The sequence below is a fragment of the Hermetia illucens genome, chromosome 6, assembly GCF_905115235.1.
Source record: "Hermetia illucens chromosome 6, iHerIll2.2.curated.20191125, whole genome shotgun sequence".
NCBI lineage: Eukaryota > Metazoa > Arthropoda > Insecta > Diptera > Stratiomyidae > Hermetia > Hermetia illucens.
The window spans coordinates 62,212,633-62,237,389 of NC_051854.1; the positions used below are offsets into that span (position 1 = coordinate 62,212,633).

At 37.7% G+C, this 24,757-nt stretch overlaps 1 protein-coding gene across 1 annotated transcript; it reads right to left on the bottom strand.

Moving 5' to 3' along the window:
- Nucleotides 1-4,486: 4,486 nt before the first annotated feature.
- On the bottom strand, nt 4,487-18,855 carry LOC119658832 (14-3-3 protein epsilon). The gene is made up of 5 exons (XM_038066569.1): nt 18,603-18,855; nt 6,458-6,612; nt 6,084-6,398; nt 5,836-6,016; nt 4,487-5,507 (listed from the first exon to the last, which is right to left on the bottom strand). The coding sequence occupies exons 1-5, from the start codon at nt 18,664-18,666 to the stop codon at nt 5,452-5,454; spliced, it is 771 nt and encodes a 256-aa protein (XP_037922497.1). The 5' UTR covers nt 18,667-18,855; the 3' UTR covers nt 4,487-5,451.
- Between the last annotated feature and the right edge of the window lie 5,902 nt (nt 18,856-24,757).

Sequence of the window (24,757 nt, forward strand, 5' to 3'; positions counted from 1 at the left end):
GGCAGTAGTTTAAATCTAGCAAACTCTGGGCTCCTTTGAAACGCTATAGCTTTCCAAACTGACATAAGGGAGGGGTTTTCAATTAAGGAGTTTGAGGCCTAAATTATATGTAAAGACAACATCATGATTTTTTAGATTCCCCTCTTTTGAACAAAGCTTACTGGATCAAGGCCTTGAAGTGTGTTAGAGCATCTCACCAGATTTGAACCGCGACCTTCCGATACGACAGCCCAGCACTCTAACTACTTGAGCTATCCGGACACCTAACGATGCCGGATAATAATCGAATAGTTACTCTGTGAAGCTGTACTGCAACCGTACCTCTAACCATGCCCGAAATGAGCTAATCTTAGGCAGTTTATTCAAACGTAGCATATTGCACTGCTCCGATCCACTAATGAAATATAATTCTCTGCAAAATCACATCTCTCTCAAATACTTTAGGTACATCTTTAAAACGTAATGCGACAAATATCACCCACAGATTCACCGCCACCATCATAACTAAAACATAATCTCATTTTATACAATCTCTATCAATTCCTTTTACAGATGAGCTACGTCTCAGGCAATTAATTCATACGTAAATTTATTTATGTAGAGATAATATAGCTAACGGAAGGCAAAATAGGATACCATGGCTATGCTGCCATGCAAGAAGTTCCAAGTTGTAAAATAGAAGCCCCAAGGAAGCATCGGGAGAATATAATCAAGATATTGTAGAAGGATATACATCCTGATATTGAGAATGAAATGCAAGGCTGGGAAACTCGAAATGTTGAAAGTACAAATTACTTCAAATATACAGATAAAGATGATTAAAAATACAATTATATTATTCCAAAAAGTGCATTTGATAATCAACATAATAATAATTTTACAGGAAGATTCGCGCTTGTGAAGCTGCAAAGACAAACAACAACAACACAGAATCATCCGAATCTGATAAATTCTCCTAATTATATTTTCAACAAAACATTTTTTTTTAAATTATTCTTTTAGGTGTATATCTCCTCCTTACTTTTTATCTACGGCAAAACACAAGCCGATATCAAACCCAGAGGAAACCTTATCTTTACGGGAAAAGTGACGCGCTTTACGTTTTTTATAACGACGTACCACATTTGTTCCTATTCCGAATTACAAACGCGGAGTTTCATATGGTTAGGCGCATGTAGAGCGTGGATAATGGCGTTCACAGACTGTCGGGTCTGCTACGAATATCGCTAATTAATTTTGCAAATAAGCAGCCGCAGACTAACAGAATCTTTTCCTTTGTTTGTTTTCCTTTCCGCGGGAATAAACCTCCATAATGTATAACCCAGGATAAAAAAATCGATGTGCTTATCGGATAAAATAAATTGAAGCCACACTGTATTTCAGCGGCTCCGCTCAAACATCTTCCATAACTTTGGAGGTAACAGGACATTCAAAACTAGGGCTCTATTGCAAGGCTGACTCTTCCCTTATTACTCGTGGGAAAGATATTGAAGAGGTCATTCTTAATACTCAATAAAAACTCAGCGAAACGAAGAATCGCTCAAATAAGCCGCAAGCGGACTCTTGGACGTCCCGCCTACCGTGATTGCCGTCAACTCACAGGCACGATAAATGGATTTGAACGGATCAACTCAACGAATTTATCATCGCACCTATTACCTATCACAGATTAGAGCAGCATTCCGCAGAGTTCAGAGGTGGTCACCCCAAACCATTTTATGTTTCAGAATTGAACGTTACCGACCAGTATTGCGTAATAATGAAAAGTGATCGAGTTACCCTTCCAACTAGGCGAAAAATCTTCCATGAAGTTTCATCTAAGTTCGATGTGGACTCACCAATTAACCAGACTGGTAAACAGAGCAAGCAATACTCCACGTGTAAGACACTCCATGAACCCAGTAGTGAAACGAAGTTTAGTAACTTGGAATGCTAACTCAAACTCACATTTAATATCACATTCGCAAAGTATCCTGAAATGCTTCCGACGCTAGATCAAAGATCTCAAGACTGAAGTTTACTTCGACAACTATGATAGGATTCTGGATGTTTGGCTTGTAAGATTACTGCCCTGGAAGTTCATAGCGTGATCTGTTTCACTTGCTACGGTTGTTCGCCCGACATCTTGAACGAACAACAGATGTATGCTTTAGAAAGGCCATGTCGTTATCAAGAGAAACAAATTTTTCGCCTCAAAAGGGATAACAAATTGCAAAAGCGGGTTGACAAACCCACCCTGGGAAATTATCAAGAGTGTTTCAATTGCATGCTACAAACGCCACTAGAAGCTACCATCTTTCGATAATTAGAATCACGGTGTATCCTAATCAAATCGGCAGGCATCGAAAGAACCTTTGCCGAACCATATCATATTTCATCTGCAAGGTACACTTCAACGCTCCACGCAAACATCTCAAAACATCTTCATGTTCATAAATGTATAGCTAAGGAAATAAAAGTTGGGATTAATAATCAATATAGTGTGTGAAACAGGCTGAACAAAATCAACCGGCATGTGGTAATTTTCCTTGAAACAATGGAGAAGAATTGGAGCTCGAAACCATCGGTGGTCAAATCTAGAATTTGTTGTATTATATTTCCCATGAACTTGGATCTAAATGCCATTTTGCCGAAATTTATATTGAAAAATTGCATGCCAAAGACGGGAACCAATTTTAGTCCTTACTGGACATCAGCACACGGGTCAGTGCGGATATCGACGTCCAGCCGAATGCGGAAAAATGTCACGTAAAGACAATTATTTCGTGAAGTCACACTGACAATGAAGGAAGCATTGAAAATTACATTCAAGTTGTAAGTACGGCCTCGGACAGCGTAAACAAACACGTCGTTTCCAAGCAACATCACCTGCTGGGGCAATCATGAACTATAGATTGCTGAAGGGGTTTCAACGTCATCTGGATCCTCCCCGAAAACTGAGCTATTCGAAAAAAAAACAAAATTGCACCAATCAATACCTTCACCCGCCCTCCCTTTAACACGGTCCTTGCAAGCAACAGCACAAAGCTTTCGAAACACTTATCATCTTATCACTTTCTGTGATAAACAATTCGCTGGCCAATAGGATCAGACTTGTCGCGTGTGGACTTGATAAGCAGCTTGGGATGACATGTCGAATGGAACTTTGGTCCGACAGAATATCGGCATTTGGAAAGATAAACCCATTCTCGGAGGGCACTCCCAAAACCGGCGTTTGCCAGGCATTGACCAAGCTTTCAGCAAATGGTTGTCTGTGTACGGTTTTACGAAGCAGGAGTGCCTGCCATCACTCATGACAAGTGATGTTCTGAAAAAAAGTCCTAGGATTTCTCGACCCACACTTGATCAATGTACGAGGAGCGTTAGCATGTTTACTGCTAGTGACGTCGCCGGAACATCACGATAAATATTCAACAAACACAAAAAAACTCTTTCGCAACTTATTCGGGCTGTTTTTCTGAGCGGGGACTTCCCACTTTAGTCCCAGTCACAGTATATCTAATAAGTAGTACTCACACTCAATGGACCGGACTGGGGAATGTATTGTGGGAGCTTATCCCATACCATAGGCACTAAACCACATGCAGATACTGCTAGGTGTTGAAGGTCTATGATGTGTACAGATAAGCTTTTCCAATACATTCGCAAGCCCAGACTATTTATTGTGCGTACTGCCTATTAGATATACTGTGGTCTCAGTTACGATGCTGGTGCCCAGTCAACTGCTTGATTTATATCAGGCGATACCTACTTTTGAAAATAAGCGTACTTACCTTGGCCAACTTGAACACATACTTGCTTTTAAAACTAAACATTTCCTTCAACCTATTCTTAACGTTTCTTAGCACTCGCTAGAAACACCAGAATTGACTAGTAACATCGAGATATTTACAACGGCAAAATGGGTTGTACTAAAGCGATAAAAGGGACAAAATCGCTTTGCAGACCAGTAAATGCAGACGCCTATTGTAGGCGAACCTTTGTGCATGTTTATGCATATGTTCTAGCGTTTTCAAATCGCAACGCATCTTATTAATCAAATAACCACTACACTAACTCTACAAACTAATTGAAGTGCTTAAGAAGACAATTACCAATAGGACCAGATGACAAGCCTTACAGAAAATTAAATAAATTTTTGAGCCTTCTGAGAATGAAATACAAATTTTTGTTAGTTCGTTAGTGGTCACATGATTTTATTAGTAGTTCTCATAAAATACTTTTGTTTCTAATTCTTAAAAAGTTAAAGCTGTAAAAAACGCAAGAATATGATAGTACATAGTATGTATTGATACAAGCTAAAGAAGCGACGTGTGCTGGTCAAATCAAGAGCAAAGACCTCTAATCAACTTGTACATCGTAAGTAGTATTATGATTATTACATAAAATATGTACGCTTATCGAACGAAATTCCTAAATGGTAGATTATTCTTTTACTTTCTGAGATATACGAATGTTTAACTCTACAGGTAAAGTAAAAAATACCTTGAAAAGTAAATGAGAAAAATCTTTATTTTACTCCTCTATTCTTTTACTATGTATATAAATGCATCGCGACGGCAAAAGTACTACTGTGACATTCAACTCACTTTTTTTGTTATTTAATCAGCTTTTCTTCAAATATATAATCATTGTACCTTATTATTGCGAACAAATACGAAATTCTTGCTGTTCCTTCTGCCATCTCCCCATACATGTTGATTTTCCTTCTATACAGCTGCAGCTATATAGCATTCTCTAAGTATCTTTATTTACCGACAACTTCTATATATACTAGTTTTCTCTTCGCATAAAAAATTGCTCTAAACGAGAAAACCAAACGTTCTATTGATTGAAATAAAAGTGATGGAAATCCAGTGTTTATTATTGGTCCAAAAACAACAATACATGGAATCTCAAAAAAAAAAAAAATAAATAAGTGAAATTGGAAAATTAACACGAAATGCCAACTTATCTCGTACTTTCGGTTTACTTAAAAGCAAATCTACTCCTGCTGTAAAATAATTCTAAAATGGACGCGCGTGCCCAATACTCAATGACCAGAAACTTCATTTAATCTTATGAATTTTGTTTTTGACGAAATGTTACTGCTCAGAATCTACTTGATTTGCAAATTTGTGATATTCAATTAGACGAAAAAATGTAAGAAATGAGAAGAAAGTAATAAAATCACTATTCCGCTGCCAGCGGAACAACTTTTAAATAAGTATAAAAATTCATGTCTTGTGTAGTCGTTGATACTATGTGTAACTTGTGTTTATTCCTTCTTAACTTTTATTTTTCATTTCTCTTTTGAAAAGTTTATTTTTCTAGGTTTTATGCTGTTTTATAATGTAAAGACGAAACAATACACTTATAATTTATATTATCTTATATGTATGTTTTTTTCTTCTTTTTATTTCCTTAATAATAACGTTTGTTTTCATTTCACACATACACGCTTTGCTTAAATTACGATACATCCTGATCTTCAACATCCTGAACTTGTTCTTTCTGTTCTCCTTCGCCTGCAAATAGAACAAAAGACATGTACCACATGTATTTCTTACATTTCCGACTAAAGTAGGGTAGCAAATATTCAAAGCCCCATTGGTCAACATGAAATGGAAGCAACACTACCCGGAGGAGAATCTACGCATATATAATGATCCAATTAGTAGCTGGGACATCACATTTTCGACAAAAATATTAGCCTCAAACGTTCCATGTGTCAAAGAACATTTTATGGATGCACTATTTTTTACGGAAATCAATTTATGCGTCAAATGAGGAAATCATGTCAGAAAATCTCTACGCCTGCACTCATATATTGAGAATAAAAAAATGTGCTCTTACCATCAGCTTGCATGTCAGACGTCCATAGTGTCAGATTGTCCCTCAAAAGTTGCATAATCAGTGTAGAATCTTTATAACTTTCTTCGCTAAGTGTATCAAGCTCAGCAATTGCGTCATCAAATGCAGCTTTCGCTAATCGACAGGCACGATCAGGAGAGTTCAAAATTTCATAATAGAATACCTGAAAATAGAGAGTACGACGACATAAGTCCCCTTATTCCCCAATTTCAATTTAATGCTATACTTACAGAGAAGTTCAGTGCTAGACCCAACCGAATTGGATGTGTTGGCGGAAGATCAGTCATAGCTATATCGCTAGCAGCCTTGTAAGCAACTAAAGAATTTTCGGCAGCGTCCTTACGATCCGCTCCCATTGCGAATTCGGCCAAGTAACGATGGTAGTCACCCTTCATCTTATAGTAGAATACTTTGCTTTCGCCGGTCGTGGCGCAAGGAATGAGATGTTTTTCCAATACATTTAAAATATCAGAGCAAATATCGCGAAGTTCTTTTTCTACAAGTCCTCGATAGTTCTTGATCATTTCTAACTTCTCTTCTGCTCCCTGTGGTAACAAAGGATGCCTTAAAATGTAAAATCAGAAAACATACACTCTATTCTTACTTTATTTTCCTCCTTTTGTTCGATGGAAGTGATTATCCTCCAGGATGCTCGTCGAGCACCAATCACATTTTTGTAGGCAACAGAAAGAAGATTCCTCTCCTCCACTGTGAGTTCAACGTCCATCGACGCGACCTTTTTCATAGCCTCGACCATTTCTGTAATGAAAATTAAATAAAGATATTATATTTTAAAATATAAGGCAATATTCAGAGTTATAAACACTTTTGGAAAATCATAACTTGTTAATGTTTTGCTAGTGCAAAGAAAACCTGTAAATGTCATCTATTTCGCCTCCCTTAGAGATTTGTTAAGTACGAAATTCTTTCTCAGTGTTAGAAGATAACAGATGTATACGGTTATCCAAATATAACAACAAAACTCTACCTCAACAAACGCTCTTTCCCTTTTATATCACATTTTCGACAACCAAAATACACCTTGTGGAAAAAATTCGATAAAAAGATAGAAATGACACTTTGATGGATGGTTGATTCTATCTTCCAATACTAAATTCAACTTCTTCAAATTTTTATCGGGAAACATTCGTTGATTTCTCGTCCATCTTCCTGCAGATCGAGAGCTTCGATTCAAAAGGCCATAACACGTTCGCATTTTTCAGCATTGTTGAGCAAATTCTGCCGTAGTGGCAAACATTTCAACAAGTCGGGAAACCGGAAGGTGGGCACTTCAGGTATGAAAGGTTTTGCGTATTTCTTCTAAAAAACATTTGAGAGGTCATTTGTCCCAATAGTACTGAACACGTTATGTGTAAGCATATATTATATGAGAATATCCACTTTCGCGTGATACTGATATTCAAAGTTTTAAACTTGCCCAGAAGCGACCACTTTGACCTTATATAGCTTTGTGAGTAATAATGTAATTTCCACTAAACTTGGTAGGATCATGTTCTATATTATCGCCTATTTTGCTTCATGAGTCTAGGATGACCTTAGGGAGTGGGAAGGCAGCTTCTTGATTTTTTCAGATCTTCCGGTTGGGTAGTTTCCGAGAATGGGTCCGTGACAGAAAGTCCCCATCTTTCCAACAAATATCAAAACTAAGACCTGCTTGCTTCGGAAAGTACTGAGACCTATCATTTGATACGCCACATGACTACATTTGACGAAAAAAAGTGTACACCCCCCCTTTGAATGTATGAAGACCACCCCAACTTTCCCCTAAATTCGGTGTGAATAGCTATAACCATTTCTGAGACAGACAGACAGACAATAAGCCGATTTTATCAAGGTTTTGTTTTACCTCTCTCTTAGTACCACCAACAACCTTACATTTCATGGTTTCTAATTTCAAACGCAACCCTGAAACAAAACTAAATTGAACATGTTGCTCTTGAATTGAGCGTCAACTTATTTCCATCTCTCCAAACTATCTGCACAAGAATATATTCCGAGTCAAAACCGCCCAAGCAATTTTCAATTAAACATTTAATTGCTTTCAACCAAATCATGTGCTGTTCAAAATAAACGAAACGCCCTAACTGATAAGCGAAAAGCAAATAAAAATCGTGATCGGAATTGTACGCAATTAAACTAAGCAGAATTTCCATTGGGACCTGCAACAATTTTTCACAGCAAATATTCAGTCATGCGGAAAAAACTGCGTCATCTACTTATTCACCAGCTTAACGCCAATGTAAGTTTGAAGAGGAGGGGCGCTGAACTATTAGCGCACAGAATGTGAATTAGATTTGTTTAAACATCCATAAACATTTTATTTGTTTTCAATCAAAGAGGAAGTCAAACTGTACTTTTCACTGAAGGCCCACCCTGCAGTTTTATTATCATTTAAATAGCAAAAATAAATCCTTAGCTAACAACACTCAATTAAAGTTGCGAAGAAAATTACATTTCCAACATGGATTAACGGAAGATAAGTTGAATTCAATAAAAGTACCTGGACGCCGACCTTATTCTTACTACATGCAAAGAGTATGCATGAATGGAAACCATAGTTGCAACATTTCCACAAAATTACGAAATTTGAACCATGTTTACAACAAACGATGTGATATTTATTTTTAGCTGAACTAGCTTGTTACTATCAAACTTTCCGTGCATAGGTGTGAAATTACTTGAAAACTGCCAAAATTATGCTTCCACTTATGGTGTCAGATAGCTCAGTTCACCTATATAGCGGTGATTTCTTACACAGATGTCAGGCGTTTGTGCCAATACAGGAATAATATATAAATGCAAATGTATTACATTGTATGCATAAACCACAGCAAAAATTTGCGCACATTCTAGTAAAATAAAATAATCTATGCCCCTGTTTACTCTTTTCTAGAATATGGGCACCTTTATTTTTGTTATTTTTTTTCTGTTTCATGTATAACGAAACAATGTTTCAGGTTCATTATCTTCATACTGAAGCCAAGTTGCAAGTGACCAGCGGAAAAGAATAAACTGAGAGAATGACCCACATATCTCGCCCATCATACCATCAGCTAGAAACCGACATAAATATTTCAAGAAAAACGAATTGTTATCATCTCCCAACGTCTATCCAATCCAGTTTGCTCTACTTTTCATCCTTTCTGTAAAAATTTAGAAGACCACATACTTCACGCTTTAAGGGGGTCATCCCGTGTGTCGGGTTGGAGAAATCGATTTTTTTTTTTTGCATGAATTGTATCTATATATAGTGGAGAATATGTGGGCAAAGGGATTTTCCGATATTCAGAGTCCTTGAGAAACTACAGGGTTAAACAGGTAAGGAGTTTGCAGCCGCGGCTAGAGTGCTCGATGAGAAAGAGCATCGAATCTTTTTTTACCTGTTAGTTTTTTACCTGAGCCTTATAAATTTGAACACAGATAGAAATATAAAAAGATGGAAAACCAATCAATTGTCTAAACTGATTTGCTGTTTAGAATAAAAAGGATAATCCAGTCTAGAGTGAGCACTGAAAGGCGTTCAAGTTATACTCAGTTATATTTTGCTGTAAGTATTGTGCTGTTTGTGTGTTCAGTGATTTTTTTAAATGGATCTTACGAAGGGAGATCGCTTTAACGTTCAACGTCATGCTCGCACTAAAAAACGAGTATTTCATGGGAATCGAGAGTTATCAGAGAAGAAAAAGGACTTCGCATCAAAATCAGCAAAGAAACATTTAGCAAGCATGAACATGGATGTTTCAATTGCGACAAGTTTTGTATATTGTATATTGGATTTTGCTGGAGTTTTCTCCGGTACTTCTGTAAATTTCTGTATACGTAGTATTAAAAAAGGAATACGAAGGACATGTCGAGAAAAGAATGGGAACGCGGCTTAGAAATGCAAAGAAGAATCACAAACGCATTTGTGGAAAAGGGGCTGGAAAACTTACTGATGAGGACCTCACTACATTTTCTGGGCTGGCTATTCGTCGACATGCAAAGTCGATAGAAGGAATGAAGCAAGAAATTTTGGAAACTTTCTTCCATAAATGTTCTACAGACGAAAATCCTCAGCATCAAAATTGTCCAGCAGGCGAGGGCAGTTGGTGCAAATGGCACAAAGCGGAAGCTAAAGGAGAACTGGATAGTTTTCACCAAGAGAAGGCACCTTTGACTGAAGAAGTTCAAACAGTCATCAAACCACTCTACGAAGATTTGTCACGAGATGATCTCTTGAACAGATGTTTAGGAGCAGAGACCCAGAATAACAATGAGTCGTTAAATGCATTAATCTGAACTTTCGCTCCTAAACACCTTCATTCTGGGGCCAAGGTCGTAGAAATAGCCACTTTTCTCGCTGTAATTATTTTTAATGAAGGATTCAATGGCATTCTCAAAATCCTAGTGACAATGGGATGTCAAGTTGGTCACATATGTCAGGTTTATACCGACCGCCGTAATGAAGCGCGAATTTGGCGGTCCGAACGACGATCGACTGATCTCGCTAAAAGAGCCACAATTGAGACCAGAGAGCAACAATCGGCCTTACAAGACTTTTTCGAAGAAACGGAGGGTGCTCTCCATGGACCAGGTATAGCAGATTAATGGTGAGCTAAAATTTTACTGTTGATAATCACATTTAAATTTTCAAATGCGTTTTTCTCGAAACTGCATCTTGAAAATCGGCTGCCACCATAGCTCAAAATCTATCCAACCAAATTCTTTGAAATTTTCACGACTTCTTTAATACATATTTCTACGGTCCGCAAACTAGGATAATTGCAATCGGACAGGTAGTTTTTTTTTTATTCATAAGAAAAGCCGTGAAAAAACACCAAAATTCAAAAAATTAAGTTTAAAAGCCCACCAAAAATTTACCTTTTAATATTTCCTAATTATCCTAGTTTGCGGACCGTGAAATATTGTCCACATTAAAATGCCGTTTAGTTTTTTTCCCTCAGATGAACACAGCGCCCTCCAGCGTGGCAGCAGAAAAACACCTTTTTTTGGAGATGGGTGCATAAATTAACACCTATTCCGAAAATTAGCTAAGAAATCAAGCTGAAAAATTTATCACATATACTAGAGATATCGATAAACATATGGTGAAAAAATCACGTTTCTATCTTTATCCAGTCCTTCAAAATAATTTTTCAAAGAAAGGCAAAAAAAACGGCCTTCACACGGGATGACCCCCTTAAGTGAAGAAAGAATTTCACTGGGCGTGTAAAGAAACTCAGTGGCATTTTACAATTTCCTCCAAACTTTACAAAATTTCCTCCAAACTTTACAATTTATTGTTCGATTATTTTCAAATCTATACTGATAAGAAACTGCATAAATACATTTTTAACGCACGGTAAAATGTAGAACCTTCGGTAAGCCAAATCCCTCAATAAGTATCCGGCAATCACAAATTTCGCTAAATTACAAATGCTCATCAAGTCAAAATTTGTTCGAAATTTGCCATTCACCGACCAATAGCAGTGAATACGTAATATTACCACCAAATCAGAAGCTTTCTTCCATGTATAAAGCCTACAAACAATTTTCACGCGAAACTCACTATATATGTATTTCCTTTGAGCAATTGACCCCTAAACATCCACATATATCCACGAGTACTATTTCAACCTTGACCCCGTTTGTAATTTCATTTCAATAAAATCTCAATGACTTTATATAAGGCCATATAATCTGCAATAAAATATCTTCAAATTAAGGAAATAAGAGCAATGAGAAATGTTTATAGAAGAAATGGAGCATTTCGCTAAGGGTTGACCCCAATACCACATTTTTCATTAAATATGGTCATATGTCGACAATATTAAAGGAGGAAATCAATTGATACTTATATAATGTCATAAATTCCCAGTAAGTCCAGCGTTCAATATGTATCTGTAACTATGGCGGGGCATCTTCTTCAGCTAGCGGATGTATGAAAATCTCAACGGCGATTTTGAATATTGGATTGAAACCCTTTCAACGTTCGAACGCAAAAGCTCCATAAGTGATTCTAGATTGGAGTACATGCAAGTGGTCCTAGCTTCAATGCACATTTTAAGATCGCATCACATATTCGTCAACCTGAATAAATATGGAATAGATACTCTGCAGAAGAGAACTCTCAGACTAAGACTACCACGCGCTTCCGTTCGCTGTTCCGCGTGAAATTGTCTAGACTTCAACAAAACTAAACAAAATGCAATTTTCAAATAAGCTTATAGTATAGACGAAACAAGCTACTACCCATAAAGATCGTGTGGGTCAATGAAGAACGGCTGTTTCAGTATTCAATTCTCTTCCATTAACGAGTATAAAAACGGTCAATTACAAACAAGATAGCAATAGCGGTTATAAACTCAAATAATCAGATCGCAACGGAAACATCTATGATTTGTAATGGAATCTATTATAGTTAAGCCGACTCAAACATACAAAAAATAAAAGTTTCATTGAAGCTCAATTTTGAATGATGTGAAAAGTTACGAGGAAATTGAAGAACACTCTTGATTCTAACAAAATCTATCGAATAAAAATTTAAAAAAATAACCTCAACAGACTAAAAATTCTCATTTTGCCTAGTCTCCTTGCTAGCTTAAAAGGGCAAACATCGAAAAGGACACATTGTGTGGCAAGATTCAAAGAAAAGGAAAATTTTTCAAAACTGAGGAACGTTCCGACTTCCTTACTTTTTTTTCAATTACAGAACTATTTATTCTCCCTGCGCGAAGAAAGCATGAATTCAAAGATTTTCTCTAAATGTTTGATGATAGGCCAGATTGAAGGAGAATATATAGTAGTAGAAACTACTCAGAAGTAATGCTGACATTGATTGAATTAATGAACAAATCAACACATATGCAGTATTGAATTTAAATTATGAATAAATACTTATGCAGTATAGTCTTGACTTTGTAAATTACCACGCGTCAAACCATTTTCAAAAACTGTCAGATATTATCTTGATATAAAAACATTTTAAGCGAGCTAGTGCATTTGCGGCTTTCAAATAATATACCATTATGCGATTCTGCAAGTCACTCAAGCCGCTGCTCTTACTCTTTGTTCAGAACAGTTTTTTTCACCGAATATGGTCATGATCATGATGATGGTATCAAAAGAAAGGTCTCGAAGCCGGTCCTAATTTTGAGATTTGTTCAGCCATTGAATTATAAAAGTTGGTAGCAGCATAGAATATGATATGAATCATATTATCCCCAAGTTTTATCAAAATCATACTATTACTAGCAGAGTTACAGTAGCTCGAAGTTAACTTTACCGTGTAAATTCACAGCAACTAAATATCAATATTACACTAAAGTGAGTAGTCTAACATGCTAAATGCTTATACATAACGGGTTACGTACAAATGGGATAGTTCTGCACTCAAATATACACACAGAAGAAACAAACGAAAGCTACCAGTTCCCCGACTTGTTTCTATTTATTTTATTTTTATTTTATATTCAATGACACTTTGTTTCAGTCCCATTATCACGCTTAATACTGTGCAAGTGGTAAGCCACAGAAATGGGAAATTATTAGCAAATTAGTCCTTACCGAACCATCAGTAAAGCCATTGGATAATTTTGTCGTTGAAAAACCTTTGAAATCCATCATTTCATGTTGCACAATCCGTTCACAAGCTAAATGATTGATCCTCTCTCTTGATGCTCAATGCTACAGGTCTGTCACCAATGAAGATCATTTATTCACGATAACTGATTTCTCCGAACGCATTGCTCTTCTCGGTTATGGAAATAACTCTTTTTCAAACAAAAGCCACCATGCCGGATCAATTTATTGAGGCAATGATCCTTGGGTCGCCGCATTAAAAATACAAATCCAATTTCGTTCAAATATCGCGAACGTCTAACGTTAATGAAGTTATTTCAATTTGATGGCATTCATTATCTATAAATCAGTGACTCACGATTCTGTAAATTCAATGCAAATTTGACATTGTGAATAATGATCGAAAGTACCAAGCAATGAGCCATCATCTACACCGAGCTCATTACCAACATTTGCCTGCAATATCGCATTCAGGTTGTGGTGAAATCCAACTTGCACGTAACCAATAAATGCATCAAACAATTTTCCTCAACAATGAACACTTTCGAATACTGTATTTCCCCTTCGACTTCACTCGCATTCACTCTCTACTTGCAGTTGAATAAATTCAAATAATCTTGTTCATTTTCGTTAACTTTAGCAAATTTTTACAAAAATGAACATCAAATGAAATCAATTGACATCAGCCTTTATTGTATCATATAAACTGGCTAATAATCGATTTGGTGAGATACTGCATTTTCAGTTTTAATTTCAATAGGTCTTCGAAATAGCTTGGGCCAATACGAAAAAAAATTTAATTTGATTTGTTCAAAACACATTACATTCAAGTTTAGATAGTTATTTCCTGAAACTGAGCAAATCCCACAAAATTCTAATTTATGCAATACTATGCTCCCACAACCTCTGACCGCAAATCACAAGGCAAACTCTTAACATTTTATATGACTCAGATGAAAAATCATGACGCATTTAGCGGCTTCCTTCGATTTTCACGTACATTGTCAAGGTCATTGCCCCAATCATTTATATAAATATACATTATATATACAAATATACAATAGTGGAAATATAATTAGAGGCGATGAAAAAAGAACATGAATTGCTGCTTATCTTATATAATCAATGTCTGGTAGTAGTCAGATGTGAAACTGTATTCTTCTAGAAACTGTCACGTTTTTAATCGTCCATGGCTCAGTGAGTTGTAAATTGAATAAACTTGGCATGATTAGTATTACTATCGAATTCGAAGACTGATTGTGAGAAAGTATGGTAACAAGTTTTCAATGTAGTAAAAAAGGGATTGCAAAACGCGAATTGTTCAAAATCCAAGTAAAAGGATGGAGGTGTCCTAAGTCCGCATCCACTTGATGTCGGACCGGACCAAATGGAGAAGTAACCTACTACTCTTTTTCGTCCCCGGAATCCTTTTGAGGTTAACACCCATGATTAAAAAATCAAAATAAAAGAGGACGAAGACAATTTACGGTTTCATATCAGAGAAGACCCAACGATTCGCCAATGTCATGTCATACGCTCCATTTTATAATTTGCAAAACCATTCAGGAGTGGCGAATTATATCGAACGTAAATCCGCCCATCAAAGCTTGGCCGCAGCTGGAAATTCTTTGTTGTGAATCGCTTCGGTCACACTGCTCCCAGGGCAGAGGTGAGCGAGCGTCTTCTAATGAGTTGCCTCTACCCTAGTGAAGAAGTCATCTTCGTGCTCTTAAAAATTTGTTGACAAGAAAAGATTATTTCTCGGTATTGAAAAACCAATCCTTTTAAGAAATGGCGATATGTAATTAGAGTCAAACGCATCTCGCGGGCAATGAAGTGAAGCAACTTAAATCTGGATCAGGCGACAGACTTATAAAGAGTGGTTTGGAGCCAGGCCGGCTGCTGCAATTTAGAAGCAGCTCGGCCCCAGAAGTTGTAGGTTCATACCATGCCCTACCCGAAATAATCTTCGAGAAGGTTGCGCTCCTTGATTTCCCCCCTCAATACGACACGTATCCAAAACTCCAGAGGTGCTACCAAACAAGTAGCATCATGTCCCGATTACTGGCTGTTCACACTTTAACTTTTTTCTTTGAATGTGCGAAATATTTTTCAGTCTGTCCATTACGCCTATGCCCCGCTGAATTCAATTCAAGGCGACTCTCCAACTCCGTTATTGCGCTTGGCAACACCTATGCGCTTTTTGCCAATTTTCTGGTCTCCCATTCGGTATCTACTAATCGTCCGGGCTATTAACGCAATATATTTTCGTTGTCAATTTTGTTAAGGGATCTATACAAAATATTCGATACAACAAGATCTTCAAAAGTAGAATCAAATCTGACTGCTATGAAAATATAAACTGAATAAGGGCTGGTATTGCAATATATGCCTTTTTGCAGACAATCCTTCAAAAACCCCTAATTCAAGTAGAAGTACTTTCTTTCCGCATAAATTGTAAAACCTAGAAGACGTTCGCATGTAATAAAATAGGAATTAATCTATAATTTTGAAGCATGCATCTTTTTATCGCGCACCTTATATGGATCCAGGATCTTTTTTCACCGTCTACTTCCTAAACTGTTTTCTTACTCATGTCCCTCCCATCACGCTCCCGTAAATTTCCACTTGCCGACCAGTGTTCCGTTTCGTAATATACGCATGACCACTGGATGAAATTCCCATTCAATACTTGCAAAATCTGACGAGTTTCCAGAAAAAATCTCTGATCTCATGTCTTCTATTTGAGTAAAGCGATAAACCTCAGCGCCACGCTACCACATCCACCGATTAGTTTTAAGTGTCCGTGTCTCACCCTCGACAAATAGAAACTTACGACGTCAGCGATGTTTCTTATCAATTATTTTCTAGATAACATAGTAGCCTAGTAGCCCGCATGTAAGCTGGCGTCCTAAAATAGCTGCCTGACGACTAGCTGACATAGCAATCCTCCCCCCGACAGACAAATGCAAAACAAACTTGAATTTTCCGTTATTTGCACATCAAAAGGCCGACAGCAACTTGCAATTGCAGCTTTCTGCAAACTTCCATTAAGCGGTACACCCGTTTCCATATCTTTACACCGAATTATCATTCATCAGAGAAATTATGTTGCGTAACGGAAAGACGAGACCGTCAGCAACGTCTTTCTAGACGCTCACGGATCTCAGTGAGCAACAAGGCAGAAAAATTTATGAAGCCGAGCGGTCGCCGTGCACAATCAATGGTTCAAATTATAAATCCAGCCAGCCGCCTCCATCCCCCAATATAATAAGAAAAGAAAAAGAACTACTAGCCGGTCTCGCAGCTACGTTGGTATTGGTTCCCAACGGCCTTGGATGTATTGTGCGCCGTGTATCTACGTTCTACGACCGAACGCTGCTCTGACGAATGCCACTTCCCCACCAACGACCAGCAAGCCAAATTAACCCGCTCTTCTGCTTCGTGCACGAAAGGAAAGCTTCATTCTCCTACGTCGCCCCGTAACTAGGTACCGTAGCTCCTACGCCAATTTCCACGCAATATCATCCATCCGCGACACCTGGCCAAGGAAATCCGTCCATGTAGAACGGCGCCGACATCTTCCAATTTTGCCAATTAGAACCCAATCGGAATACGTCGCACTGCAAGCCAGTCTCAAGAGCAGTTAAGAATTTCGACTGATTAGTTGTCATAGTGAATAAAATGTGACTAACCCCGCCACCAGTTAACAACCGACCGACCGGGCTTGTCCAGGTCGGGTGGGTTTCAGACGCAACACCATGCAAAACGGGGCACGGAGCGCGCAACCGGCCTCAGCCTCGATCCGTCTTTGCTTGCCGCTCAAACTATACGAGGAGCGAGTGAGCGGCGAGCAACTCCAATGCCAATCGTTCTACTGCTGCTGCGCCTAGTCCCGACCGACGTCACTCGCACACTGCTCGAATCTCCAGCAAAGCCACATCAGGTTCCCGCTCCTACAAGCCTTCATTCTTCTGACCCACATTCCTCATACTTCCACCCCACTTGCCCAGCTTATTTCCAAATAAGGAGGCTATGAATTTGCACACGATGCATCACTGCCTAAATGTGTAACCGCAACTGTCAGATAATTACGTCTAACTTAGCGGTCAACTCGGCTGACCGGTTTGGGGCGTTATGAATCACCACCAGCTCCTAACTCCCATAATGCCGTTCGAAGCACAAATAGGATGGGTCACCCTTACATATCTTAATTCCCAATGAAACAAATCTTGAGGGTAGAAGCGCTACGGCGAATCACCCACCCACCCTTAACGCCGTTCAGACGTACAAGGCCCAAAGCCTCCAAGTCGCAATACGTCGGTTGCCCGACCTCCCTCCTAGAAATTAACAGAAATATTTTCCAGATACATTGCCATTTGCACTCAAATGACTCCAACGAGCTAATTACCGGTTTAGTCACGCTGAAAACAGCCCGACACCACCCAACGTCACAGCCCAAATTCAGAAGGTGAACTCAAACGAATGGCCCCGACTGTTACGCCAATGACTGTATAGTGTGTGCGCCCCGAAACGGCAATGGTCGCGCTACTGCTATCGCGAATCGTACAACCCCTCAGCCCCCGCCCGTCCTCCACCTATTCCTATTCTTTCCAACACCTTTATTGATCCGTTCATTGATTTCTCCAGCGCCAACCACTGACAAATCTGCGCTTTTTATCACTTCTGCAACTCCGGTCCAACGCCCGCCGCAAGCCAGCCAGCCAAGCCCCGCTTCTGTGCTTCTTTCCCGCGAAACAAACCATTTTCTGACGCATCGCTAGATATCTGACTCACGATCTAACCATCCAACTAACTTCACGAGACCGGTACATGACGTCTGCCCGAAAAAATCTCAGCCCCAGCCGGGACGCTCAATAAGTAATTTCCCTTCGATTTCCATTCAGACGCCGCGCAATGCCGGCGACTTTTCCCACGTTACCGCCTCGGACTTTTCACATGAAAATATCCAAGTCCAGAACTTTCTCCCCTTGCAAGCCGTCCCTTGATTCACGCTTATCCTTCCGAAGGCAGTTTCCAAGCCAGAAAAACTAAAAACCGTAGCAGGTGCGTCCCAACGGAGCCCCGTCCAAGCGGTACAATGTCCTCTTTTTTCAAACAGTTTTTCTTTGCGAACCGAGCACAATTTCAAAGAAAGTAGAACTCACCATCGTAGCGCTCAGCTTGTTCAGCTAATTTCGCTTTATATACGTTATTTTCGCGTTCGGACATTTCTGATGTTTCGCGATTTCACTCCCGAGATTTCAAGACTTTTACTTATAAATTAGACCAGCACACAAACTCCGACCACAAAGAGAATGTACGAAACACCTACGGGTAGAACACCGCCTCAACACACTAATCAATATGGCCGTGCCGTGCTTCTCGCTTTTCAAAAATCGAACGAAGAACTGTGAGATCTTCCCAACGATATCGAATTCTTTCGTTCGTATTCGGGGTCGATAGTTTCGTTGTATGCGTTTTCGTTCAGTATGGCGAACGAGTATCGAAACAGATTGTACAGCGGTTGCAATAATCAATTTAAAATACATTGTTCAAGTCAGAGATATCGGAACACTATTGTTAAAAGTTAAATGTCTTGATAAGAAATACACCATGTAAAATTATGCATCTTTATATAACTGCCACTATGTACTTCCGAACTGAAAATTGAACCGAGAAACAAATTCAGAAGGAATGAAATCATGATCACCATCATATGTACCCACTTAATCTTTAAGAAATGTAAAAAAAAATAAAAGTAGAATTTAGTATACATAAATGCATGGGCTCTGGTTACTTGACGTTGTATGTGTCTATTAATATGAATATTTCTCCCCTATTACCTCTTCTAATGTTTTTATAAATATGCCATATTAAGGACTTCGTGAAATACACTTCCCTTCCTAGGCATATGGAACCTGAAAACATAGCCGTAAAACCTGATTTTACGAGCACTTTACCGGTGCGTGGACGACCCATCCCTACAGATCCATTTTCGGGTAAAAATCCTCTCCAAGAAGAATTAACCCTAAAATAGACTCTTCACGTTAGAAAATAACTGTATGTTTTTTTTTTGCGCCGAAATAGTATTTTCACCTTTTCATTTATTAATTATAATAAAATTGGATTCTCATAAGGCGGAAAAGAAAACGCGATGAAAACGCTGATACTTCATGTGACGCCACGGAGCGAGGAATTTGAATCTTACTCGTATTTACGTGAAAGCGCGCGATTTAGTGTTTGTGACTTGTTACTTCTGAAGTAATCAATCAGTTTCTAACAAAAAAGTGGGAAACTGTTGCGTGAAAAGACAATTCTTCAATTTACCTTACGTTTCGATAGTAATGGAAATAGGCTATATAGCAAATCCTGGCAAGTACAACGTCTTCGAAGAGAAAGGTCAATATGATGATTACCACATATTAATTATATTAAATAGAATAATAGTATTGTAATGTTGATTAATATCTGTCTCCATCGATTGGTTCAAACACATTTTGCCTTTTACAATTGAGAGAAATTAAATCAGTGCAAATCTTCGCCGTATTGGTATATAATTGATTTACATTTGCCAGCGTAAAAGTTATAGAGACAATCCAGTGGGAGGAGTGCAGTTAATGTGCAAGGACAATGTCTACACATAAGTAGAAAAATGTTAATTAATATCTGTCTCCATTGACTGCTTCAAATATATCTTACACTTTACAAGTGTGAAAAATTAAATTAATACAAATCTTCCCTGTATTGTTATATAATTGATTTAGATATGCCAGCGTAAAAGGAGGAGGAGTGCAGTTAATGTGCAAGGACAATGTTTACTCAATTTTGACGAAAAAAGTGCCTAAACACAGGTTCACAAGAAACTTCATTCGCACCTTTACCTGGGCAGCAATAAAACGTACGTTTCCAGAAGATTCACCACAGGCAGCAAAAATGGATTTCCACTGAGCGGGATTCGAACCTTAGGCTGGTGGAATATTTTGCAGGTTCTCTGTTCTTGTGACTTAATTTGAATTAGGTTCATTTATCTTCTGCTTTCCTTGCAATTTCGTAGTAGCAGAATGAACAGGATGAGGTTTTAGAAGTGGGATCTAGTGGAAACTCCATGAAATTCTCAAGATCTTCTTTCAACTGAAACATGAAAAATGAATTATAGTGATACAAAATTCTAATTCTAAAATGTTAACTCACATTGAAATGATCTTCACAACAATATAAACCTGACCGCAAAGAAACCGGAATTCATTGCACGATGACGATTCACTTCTTTTGAATATCTCCTTTCGGAATAGCAAATTTTTTTAGCTTTCAGGGTGGTTCTTATGGAGTTATTTGTGCAGCAAGGCACGAAACAATGTCTCACCATCCTCTTTAAGTTTTCACACGCGAAATCGATTTTGAAACTTTTTCCTTTTTTATTTTATATGAGTAACTGGCAATTGCCTGGAAGTTTCTTGTTATGACTTGTGACGTGACACAATATGGTGCGGGCTTTTAAGTGTGTTTGAATTTGGTGGAAATATAAAATGCTGATAATCTCAAACAAACAGTTTTTTTTTTCAAAAACAGTCTTTGAGAATTTTTTTAGATTGCACTATAGAAGTGATTTTCGTCATTAATGAAAATAGGGCGGGGAGTCTACTCTGCAGTGGACAGGCCAAAGGCATTTCAATGCTGCAGTATTTGTTGTTACTAATTTTTAAATAATCAAAAAAAAAGAAACAAAATTCAATTACTTTCAATAATTCGTTCGTAATTAATTCCGACAAATAGGCTTGAATTTTTGGCTCGAAAGTGAACGCATCCCTTAACTATTACTCTCTCCTGCAAACAGACAAAACCACCTGCAAATATGGTTGAAGCTGCAAGTTTGTGTGCAGGGTTTAGTTCCTGGTTCAAGTTATAGCAACAATTTCCAAACAAATATGACAATTTTGATATATGTAGGTGATATATTACGATGGGAATCAAGTTGAACTGTCTGGAACATTGTTTACAACAAAAACAATAGTTATGTGATATCTACTGCTCAACATGTAAGAGCCTACTGCTAGTTAAGTTATGTGGTCTTTTAACTTGGTTGGATGCTGTTCTGTAGATTGCTTTAAACAGACCCCACACAACCGGCCATTTAAATTTTCATTTACAGTTTTGAAATTAGATAGATTCTCCATATTCAAGTTATTTCAAAATCGAATGGATGTATGAATTACCTTGACGCGTTTTCGAGCGTAGAATGACAGAAATATATGAGTACCTGAACCAAATCCAGGTAATAATCACGGATGAGTGCAATACTGACTACGTTGCTTCATACACGGTACGTACAGTAATTCTGTAGTAGTTAAGATCTTGAATGAAGTGCTCTAACACACTTCAACGCCAAGATCCAATTTAATTCTCGCGCAAACGATAATTATTAAAAGTTCATTTCTTTTTGGTATCGAAAGTAGTAAATTTTCCAAAAACAGAACATTATCAAATTTGGTTCTATTATTTGAAATCTATTTGAAATTTCGGATTTGGGATTTTAATTAAATATATAATATACATTCAAAAATAGGTTTATTTTTTCTTTTTTTTTAAATATCAAAAATGTGTAAAGATATCGCATAGTTCTTGGAGCGCCTGCATACACAGTACCCACTGGCATTTCTTCAAAAATCATCCGAAAAAAGAAAACCGAAAAGATTATTAAATAAGACACTATAATCAAGTACTTGTCATAGCCGATTTGGAAAATATAGAATTATGATCTGCAAGAGCGGGAAGATGTTTGGAAAATTGTAAGTGTGACAATCAACTTCCAGTGTTCGTTAACGAATTTGTTTCAATGGTTTCACTATTCACCTATCGTAGGATGACTACAACGTTACGGTTTTTTTCATCCATCTTTTTAGACCATTTTTTTGTTACACGCACTGAAGCAATCACTTCAACTTTGCATATTTTCTTTACAGCTTTAGTAAATTTAAACGTCTCCTTCCAGTGGTGCGGTATAACTACTTGTATTTCAAAATTCTCAATGTATCTACTGAAAATGTATCGTAACTGATAGATTAATCTGACCTATTCAAAAGTTAAACAAGTCAGAATGCCGGAAACTGGAGACACCGGGTATGAAGGCTTTATGTTCATCTTATGTTAAGAACTTCAAAATATTCTTTCATATATTTCCGAACTTTCAGATATATATACATATTGAAGACATAAATGATATGCTTATCCTAAAACAAACATTGCCTATTAGTGCATTCTGCTGTGTACATATTCATGCCCATACATATCTAAATTGTTGGCACACATCTGAATATTTCCACTTTGCTACATGCACCCAAGCTTACATATGTACATATACGAGTACGTAAATTGAACATCGCTGATACTAACGTACGTAAATACAAAATTTTGACGAATTTACAGAACTTTGTTAGTAATAGTTGGGTTGCTTTATCGTTTACACTGATGCTTACGGGGGGTTCAGGCAAATTTAAAAGTTACGATAATATGCCACTACTGACTTTATTTGAGCAGATATCGGGATGGGATGTGTTTTGAGACTTATATTTCATATAGGTGCACTATCGTGATTTTTTCCAGATTTTTCATTTGGATTGCTTCTGAGAAAGAGACATGTTTCACTTTTCGATGCAACATTTTGAGCCCTCATTCCCCTGTGTTTCCCCCAATGTCAGAAATATGATCAGTTTCGAAAAGTAAGCCGTTTCATTTGACACTCCCCATAACCATATTCTGTGATTCGTATGCATGGGGAGCCTTCCCTCAACCCAACGCAAAATGGTGCCATTTATTGCATGTAAAGGGTTTCATAGACCACATATTCTCATCAAATAACGTGATAATAACCTCTGCCTTTTCAGAACAAATCGGGTGTGACAAGTAGACATGCATTGAATCGTTTCTAATAAGGTTTTGTTTCACACATGCCACCTAGATTGAAAAGCTCTCAAAATTTATTCAGAAAAGTTTAAAGTCAAGATTATTTATCAAAATCAATATTGTCCTCATCGACTACAATACTTATGCCAATGCTCAATCCAACCCTAAAACATTTTTTATAGACGACGTTTACTATGTACATCATGGTTTGCTGTTACTTCCTGTTTTTTTTACTTAATTTGATTAAATTGCAGGGAATCGCGCAAATTTGATGGCTGTTGGATGATATTTGTTGCATATACGTTATCATGGTGTGAAATCGACGAGTCGTAACTCTCTTCAGATCTGCTTTCCCCGGGGTTTATTAGTGGTACATCATTGACTCATGTGATGTCCGGAGTGTGTGGTTCTTATAAGCCCATATCTCGTTTCCAGTAATGACTCGTGTGATGAATGAGGGGTCAAATTCTGGCAAGGAAAACATTTCTTCACCTTGCATAATTTGATATGATCTTACCGAATACACGTTTTTTTCACTATCGATGACCTCGCGTGGTTGCGACCATTGAATCTGCGTGATCGTATCAGGGTTAATTAGTACGCTGAAATCCGAAGAGAATATCAGTAACAGATATGACAAAACAACTTAAAATCAGTCATTTTTATGTACTGATATCAAGAAAACTATACCCGGGAGGGGAAACTGCCTAGGCAAGTCTTGAAGGTTTGCAGGACAAAAAATAAAGCGTCCGATGGGCGGGGCTTTTCAGTCAGGATCATATAGTCTTCTTGATTGATATCAAAATGTGTCATTTCCAAGTATTAATTTCATTTAGTGTTGAAAAGTATTACAGTGAAATCCCGATAATTCGTATTTCCGGCTGATTGGTACAAATTTATCGGTCCCCAGAGTTAATTTTCTTTATTTTATACTCCCGATAATTCGTACCAAACCGTCAGTCCCTTGATGATATGAAACAGTCGGGATTCTACTGTACTCTCTAAACTAAGGAAATATTAAAAAATGAGAAAAATTATTAAAATACTATTGAGCTTCAAATGTACTAAAAGTATTACTTTCGGCAACAGGGAAACAGTAGAGTTAAGCATACTTTTGCGAGATCATGATCAGCGGACAAACAAGTTTTTAGATACTATCGTATATTTGCATTATTCGACCTAGGCGACATCTGTTAGCCTGCAACATTTTTACAAGATTAAAAATTCCCTGCAGAGTGGTACTAAAATCAGAAAAGTTGGTTCTCGTAAACGTCAAATGTAGGGCTTGACATTTTGTGCTTATAACCTTCTAAGTGTTTTGTTTTCAATTCAGTTGGAATTCAGATAATAATAAGTGTGGTTTTTGAAGAAAACGGTGAAGACTGTGCCTCAATGGTTGTCATTTGTTTAATTGTACACT

What these genes read in the sequence shown, in the direction of transcription:
- LOC119658832 (XM_038066569.1), bottom strand. Translation starts at nt 18,666, where the DNA reads ATGTCCGAACGCGAAAATAACGTATATAAAGCGAAATTAGCTGAACAA. An exon ending in ACAAGCTGAGCGCTACGATG is followed by an intron (nt 6,613 to 18,602) that starts GTGAGTTCTACT and finishes TTTTCATTACAG; the next exon opens with AAATGGTCGAGGCTATGAAA. An exon ending in AACAAAAGGAGGAAAATAAA is followed by an intron (nt 6,399 to 6,457) that starts GTAAGAATAGAG and finishes TTGTTACCACAG; the next exon opens with GGAGCAGAAGAGAAGTTAGA.